At 40.6% G+C, this 7,366-nt stretch overlaps 2 protein-coding genes across 2 annotated transcripts in view; both read left to right on the top strand.

The window, feature by feature from the left end:
- LOC106808593 (monocarboxylate transporter 12-like) overlaps positions 1-5,345 on the top strand; it is a 7,887-nt gene extending 2,542 nt beyond the window's left edge. Inside the window, exons 2-4 of the mRNA XM_014811368.1 lie at positions 4,233-4,376; positions 4,745-5,095; positions 5,332-5,345. Of these exons, the coding sequence (XP_014666854.1) occupies positions 4,313-4,376; positions 4,745-5,095; positions 5,332-5,345 (429 nt within the window). The 5' untranslated portion in view covers positions 4,233-4,312. The remainder of the gene's footprint in view (positions 1-4,232; positions 4,377-4,744; positions 5,096-5,331) is intronic.
- Positions 5,346-5,386: 41 nt separating this feature from the next.
- LOC106808598 (monocarboxylate transporter 14-like) lies at positions 5,387-7,340 on the top strand. The gene is made up of 3 exons (XM_014811372.1): positions 5,387-5,573; positions 5,965-6,129; positions 6,337-7,340. The coding sequence occupies exons 1-3, from the start codon at positions 5,393-5,395 to the stop codon at positions 6,420-6,422; spliced, it is 432 nt and encodes a 143-aa protein (XP_014666858.1). The 5' UTR covers positions 5,387-5,392; the 3' UTR covers positions 6,423-7,340.
- Positions 7,341-7,366: the final 26 nt, after the last annotated feature.

Genomic DNA, 7,366 nt, shown 5'->3' with positions numbered 1-7,366 from the left:
TGGTTACTATATTCGGCTTCATCAGGGAAACGCTGAATTCTCAGGATTACCTCCCTAGTAGATAGCGAACCACAGCATGGATGGAGGTACGTGTTATAACCACTTAATCGTTAGATTACAATTGTTTCTGTCATGACAATGCTTAGCTAGTGGCAACTGGTCTAGATGCGTTCAAGCTGCCAGCTGTCCACCGTTTGGTTTATTTCGGACAAGTCAGCAATTCGACAACCAAACTTTAGTGGACGGACACATGGTGAAAGGCGGAAGTATAGCTGAATGATCTGATTATTACTCACATGTGAGAGAGTGCTATTTCTATGGAACGTCGTACATAACTCCCGTACTCGGCACCATCCATGGCACCTCGGGGATCAGAACTCATGGATGCCACAGCTACTATGACATAACTGATTCTAGGAGTGAGACTATAAAGTATTTTAGTGAGTAAACACATAACACAGCGGCCGCGTTGAACTACTAGCAGACAGACTGAATTGATAGCTTAACCGAGAATCGTCACCAGAGCGTCCTGTTTTTTTTAGAACTACTCGTCTGCATAAGTTTCATAACTCTACTCAAAGGCAGCACTTTATAATATCGCTTACACTGAGCGGTGCTACGGCCTGCGGTGACTTTGCAGGTGCCTTAAGCGACTTACTCAGCTAGGCTATCTCTTATGGCAGACTACATTCAAAAGTAATACTTCTGCCCGGACTCTACTTGCCAAAGCCTATAAAAAATTTTTTTATTGCTAATATGACTTGAATCACATCAATCCAATGACGATGCTGAAAGGACTGCCGGGCCTTATAGTGACTGCTTTGCTTAGAGGGAGAACATTACCTCAATCATATCTTATACCACGGAGCAATGCATGATGATACTTCTGCGATACGAAATGTCTTAATGACTGCAGCAATCTCTACGTTGAAACTCATGTTACTTCGTAAACGGCTAAGCTTAGGACGGACTATAATGCCGACTCGGTGACTTGATATTGGTCTTTTAAACCTAATAACCGCAGTTTATGTAATACGCTTTGTTAAGTAGATTATAAGCACACGGTAATTAATTTAATTGGTATATCCAAAAAGCAAGAATGAAACGTTTTGTTGGGGGTAGATGCACCCTACGGGTAACAATGTCATTGAAATGTTTGAAGTCAACGGAAATTAGGTTAATTTAATAGTCCATCATAGTACTGGGCTTTCGCCATTAAATGTACTATTAACAAATAATTATTCAGATTTAATTGTATTAAATGTACTATTTAATTGTTCCACGTGAGACATGAGAAATCGTAGTATTTTTTACGCGTATAAGGACAACGCACAACGTTAGATTGATGACTTGATATTTTATCTTTCTTCAAATGCAGTTTATTACTTAAACAACTTTTATTACTCAATCGTTTGCTATCAAGATAAATTTATGGGCGCCATAAATGTTTTGAATCGAGCCATATAGTATATGTTAACTACCTAACGACAGACTATTCACACAGCAATAAATCCAGTCATTATAAAGATCAACATACAACCTTTACCTGCCTGGCGTATGTGTAATCAAATATATACATCGTGGGCGGGGTTACAAGGGTTCTGTATGGAAAGATTAAGGTAAATGAGACGAGACGTGTGGAGCGTGAGGGTTGATGAATACAACATATGTTTGTAGAGAAGTACGGTTGAATGCTGATTGATTCTGTATTATATATTCTGATGTATACCAATTCAAACGTAGTATACGAGTATGCATTTCACTTGTTTTTTCTAACCCAGCAAACGAGCTTTTGTGGAGGAAAATAATCTAAAATATATGGCGCAAATAGAATTGTTTCATTTCATTAAACAGTTTAGGTGTAATCGTAACCCCAATCATGATTCCTGGACATTTTTTCATTATCAAACGTTCTATAAAAATGTCTGCTACTAATACTCTTCTGGTAGCAGGACGGGATGTGGTACATACACCATTGGGTGCAAACTGCATGCAGCGCCCCCTTCCCACACTCAGGATATACCAGTAGAATTGAGCCAGAGCGAGAGCGCCATCTGTCGTGGAGTTTGCATTGGGTGTTGCTAGAACACGGGCGCCGAAGGAGGGTGTCGTTACGTGGCAGCACTAGTCACTTCGTACGCTTCAAAGTCCAAATCTCCCACAGAAAGATTCCACCAATGAACGTCGCGTGATTGCGCAATACATCGAGTGTTAAGCTTGTATTTGCAGCGAGTGAAGTCCACAGCGTGACCTTTTAGAGGACGAAGCCACGATGAGTCCGCGAACCTGAGCCGGCGAAGACGACACCTACACATGCACCGAGTGAACTATCCTTAATCGCGTGTAAAACCGTTATATATTGAGTTTATAGACGGTTTACAGTATGTCTATCATTTCACCACTAAAAATCACCGTTCGTCGTGTAGACGTCTCGCCTACATCTGTCATTGTCATATACATTGTCACGTCTCGGCTACGTTGCCGAGATAAAATTATACACATCAAATATTGACAAAAGGCAATGAACCCGCACTTCTCGTTGACTTAGTATATTTACTAGTCGTAACTTAGGCACGAAGGGTCGTTGTCGTATAGGGTACTACATATATGTACCCGAGGTAACTATCTGATATGGTTAGGGTTAGGGTTAGGGTTAGGGTTAGGGTTAGGGTTAGCGAGTAGGCGTTTCACGCAGGTTGGTTGCTGGATATAACCGGAGACACAACGCTTTCCTTCTACTTCATGGGAATCAGCTGCATGGTGTCTGTAGTCACCCTATCTGGGTTACTATATCGGCTCATCAGGAACGCTGATTCTCAGGATACCTCCCTAGTAGATAGCGAACCACAGATGGATGGAGGTACGTGTTATAAACCACTTAATCGTTAAGAATTATCAATTGTTTCTGTCATTGAAATGCTAGCTAGTGCACTGGTATGCAAAATATCACAAACTCGGTGGTTGTTCGACTTAGCTGGACACCAGATCAGACGAGTCATTCGTAAATAACTTGCGCCTTATGCATGTTATAGAGCCATTCGTTCAAGCGCCAGTATACGTGTCACACCGTTTGGTTTATTTCGACAGAGTCAGCAATCAACAACCCAACTTTAGTGGACGACACATGTGAAAGGCGGAGTATAGCTGATGATCTGATTATTACTCACATGTGAGAGTGGAACGTCGATACATAACTACCCGTACGTCCATGGCAACGAGTGAATGCCACAGCTCTAATGACACTACTGTCTAGAGTGAGACTAAAGTACTTAGAGTAGCGTGACTACTAGCAGACAGACTGAATGATACTCACCGAGATGTCACCAGAGCCTGTTTAGAACTACGTCTCTAGTCATAACTCTACTCAAAGGCAGCACTTATAATATCGCTACACTGAGGTGCTACGGCTGCGGTGACTTTGCAAGGTGCTTAAGCGATACTCCAGCTAGGCTATCTCTATGGCGACTACTTCAAAAGAATACTACCAATATCTGCCTATATTGACAGGACAGGACATAACTGAAATGTGTGATATTGCAACGGTACACTTTTTAGTGCAGTATATTTGGACATGGTGTATTTTCTGGCGCAAAGCGGTTTGCGACAGGGTCAGGTTTTCAAGGTCCCCGACGCACCCCCTTACCCAGTTCCGAGGCGGGTGCCCTCCCAGGGTAGCTTTATGAGACCACAAAGCACGCTCTAGTTGTTAAATCGTTGCCTTAAAATGACTACGTCACCATAAAATTTAATAGTAAAGGTTAAAAAATATATTTCCACTTTTTCACAAAATGCAAGTGATTCTGTTCGCTTTGTATGATGAAATTGATGTATTATACTTCCTATTTTGCTATTCTGTCCGATGTGAACAAACCCTCGTGCATTTTATGTCATGATCAAATATATCAACTCGTCCAGACTTTTTGGATTTTTAACTAGTTGTTTAACTAGGATACATTTAGTGCCTTTAATACTTGCCTTTCCTTTAAAAAAATTGAAACAACAATTTTACAAATATATGCCACAGAAAATTCGTGACGTAGTCAATTTAAATGTAGCCATAATGTAAGGGTGACAAGGGATTGTGGAATGCCTCGTTCGTGGTACGTATTGATTATGTTGTGCTATTCCACTTTAGTTTTGTTGTCCGTGTATAAAGTTAATGTCATAGTCTTTTGCACTGTTTATCATAATTCATCGCCTCAGCTCGATATGAATGAGGTTTTTCTCTTCAGCGCCATTGGCGACGGCGCTGTGTCACAGATACTCCTACAGGACAGTTGCTATACCCGGTGCAATCATTGCTGGCGTAGGAATGTCCCTAGCCTACTTTGCCAAAGGTCTTCCGGTCCTCTATCTTACTTATGGACTGATGTTTGGTAAGAGTAAATGTAGCAGCTCACCGTTGTACTTCCGATTTAATCCAGGCAAATTTAATATTTGTGTCGGATATCTCGCTGCTATTATTTGATGATTTGTTGTCATCTGATTATTATCTAATTATGTAAACCAGGTACACATTCGAAAATCGCTCTAGACATATAGCCGCCCAGCCATGAAATCTTAAGTTTAAATAAAAGTTTAAATAACCTGGTCTGATTTAATGACATTTTGACAAATGACTTTGTACTCGTTAACAAAAATAAAACACGTCATTCAAATTGCTTCTGTAGCTACACTTAAACGTGTAAAAATTATTCAGAGATCGTTAATTTGTCAAGTTTTACGACCTAAATTATATCTGCAGGGCTAGGATCATCGTTAAATACCATCCCGGGACAAGCATCAACAGCTGAGCATTTTGTTAAGAAACGATCAACATCCATCGGCGTCATTCTCCTAGGAACCGGAGTAGGCACACTTGTTTGGCCGATCCTCATAGAATACCTCCTAGAAGAATACTTGTACCAAGGAACATTTCTCATCTGTGGCGCGATATCATTTAACCTTCTCGTCGCTGCAAGTCTATTTAGAAATTTTAAGAAGAGACCGCCGTTGGACTCCTGTGTCGCGGAAACAAGTAACAATGTAGAAACGAGTGCGTCAGCCAGTAAACCACCATCATGTTTCGCCAGGATTCAAAATTCTATCAAAAATAGCAGGCCGATCTTGGACAAACGCGTTCTAACAGATTCTACCACTTTAGTGTATTGCGTGACGCTGTTTTTTGTTCAAATTACCTACCAGTCTATTTTCATTCTGCTGCCCACGCGAGGCGAGGAGATAGCAGACACTGAGGGCTTCAGTGCGGCTACACTGGTGTCCACCATTGGTCTTTCGGCTTCCATTGGGCTCCATGTGGGACATCAGCTTCTTGCGCAAACTCACTCGCAGGCTGGCGGGTCTAACAGGGTTCATCTTTTTTATGGGATTATTCGTAATCATCTATCCTTGGATGCATACCACAGAAATGCAAATTGTAAACAGCGGCATCTTGGGAGTAGCCACCGCCGGGTACATGACAACGTCTTTTATCGTTCTGCTGGATATGTCTGGTGTGGAACTGTATAAGGACGCTCTAGCACTGCGACTTATCTTTGGCGGACTAGCATCTCTCATTGGACCGGTGACAGTAGGTATGTTCACGCTTATATGCCATATACATATAATCAGGAGTTAATAATGACAAAGAAGTAAGACACCTCTTTGGTACTAATTTAACTACATTTTTGTCATTATTAACTCCTGATATAATATAATGTTTGGACTTGTTTTTAAAACAACATGTTTATTAATAGTTTCTGTGGAGATCTGTTCAAAGGATATATGCACCTGCCCATAAAGGTCGTTGACACAGAGAAATCTAGTAATTGTAAAAAATATACAAACAAAACAAAATGTGTAACATGCACATAACAAAACAGACACCTGATTTAGTTATTAAAAATAATTAGGTAGGTTCAGGTATCTGCAATTTCCCCCAAGCGTGCAATTTATATAATTGGACGCGCGTTTTATTTCACGCAGGTTGGTTGCTGGATATAACCGGAGACACAACGCTTTCCTTCTACTTCATGGGTATTAGCTGCATGGTGTGTGCTGTCATCCTATGTGGGTTACTATATCGGCTGACCAGGATAAAAGATGTACAGACCACCGCCTTAGTTGATAGCGAACCACAGATGGATGGAGGTAAACATTTACCACTTATCATGTTCAGAATTACTAGATCCTCTTGAAATTCTAACGCAGGTGTGTGCAAAATATCACAAACTCGGTGGATGTTCGACTTAACTGGACATCAGATCAAAAGACATTCGTAAGTAACTTGCGCCTTATGCATATTATAGAGCTATTCGTTCAAGCGCCAGTGTCACGCCGTTTGGTTTATTTCGACAGAGTCAGAAATCAACGACCCAACTTCAGTGAACGACACATGTGAAAAGCTGAGTATAGCTGATGATCTGATTATTACTCACATATGAGAGTGGAACGTCGATACATAACTACCCGTACGTCCATGGCAACGAGGGAATGCCACAGCTCTAGTGACACTAATATCTACAGTGAGACTAAAGTACACAGAGTAGAGTGACTACTAAACAGACAGACTGAATGATACTTACCGAGATGTCACCAGAGCCTGTTTAGAACTACGTCTCTAGTCAAAACTCTACACAAAGGCAGCACTTATAATAGTGCTACACTGAGGTGCTACGGCTGCGGTGACTTTGCAAGGTGCTTAAGCGATACTCCAGCTAGGCTATCTCTATGGCGACTACTTCAAAAGAATACTTTTGCCCGGACTCTACTGCAAAGCTATTAATTCTTTGTTATTGCTATATGACTTAATACATCATCAATGACGATGCTGAAAGACTGCCGGAGACTTATAGTGACTGCTTTGCCTTAGTGGAGACATTGCCTCAATCATATCTCACCACGAGCAATCATGATGGGCTACTTCTGCGATACGCATGTCATAATGACTCAGCAATCTCTACGTTGAAACTCCATGTACTTCGTAACTGGCTATGCTAGGAGACTATAATGGACTCGGTGACTGATATGGTCTTTTAAACATAATGACCGCAGTTTATGTATAGCGTTGTTAAGTAGATTTAAGCCACGGTAATTACTTAATTGGTATCTCCAAAATGCAAGAAAGGAAACGTTTTGTTTGGTAGATGCACCCTACGGGTAAAATGTTTGAAGTCAACGGAAATTAGGTTAATTTAATAGTCCATCATAGTACTGGGCTTTCGCCATTAAATGTACTATTAACAAATAATTATTCAGATTTAATTGTATTAAATGTACTAGTTAATTGTACTAGTTAATACTTACTTTTCCTGTAAAAAAATTGAAACAACAATTTTACAAATATACACCATAGAAAATTCGTGACGTAGTCAATTTAAATGTAGCC

The sequence above is a fragment of the Priapulus caudatus genome, unplaced genomic scaffold (genome assembly GCF_000485595.1).
Source record: "Priapulus caudatus unplaced genomic scaffold, Priapulus_caudatus-5.0.1 Scaffold289, whole genome shotgun sequence".
NCBI classification, from domain to species: domain Eukaryota; kingdom Metazoa; phylum Priapulida; class Priapulimorpha; order Priapulimorphida; family Priapulidae; genus Priapulus; species Priapulus caudatus.
The sequence above is the reverse complement of the archived record's forward strand: the minus strand, read 5'-3'. Positions and strand labels throughout refer to the sequence as shown.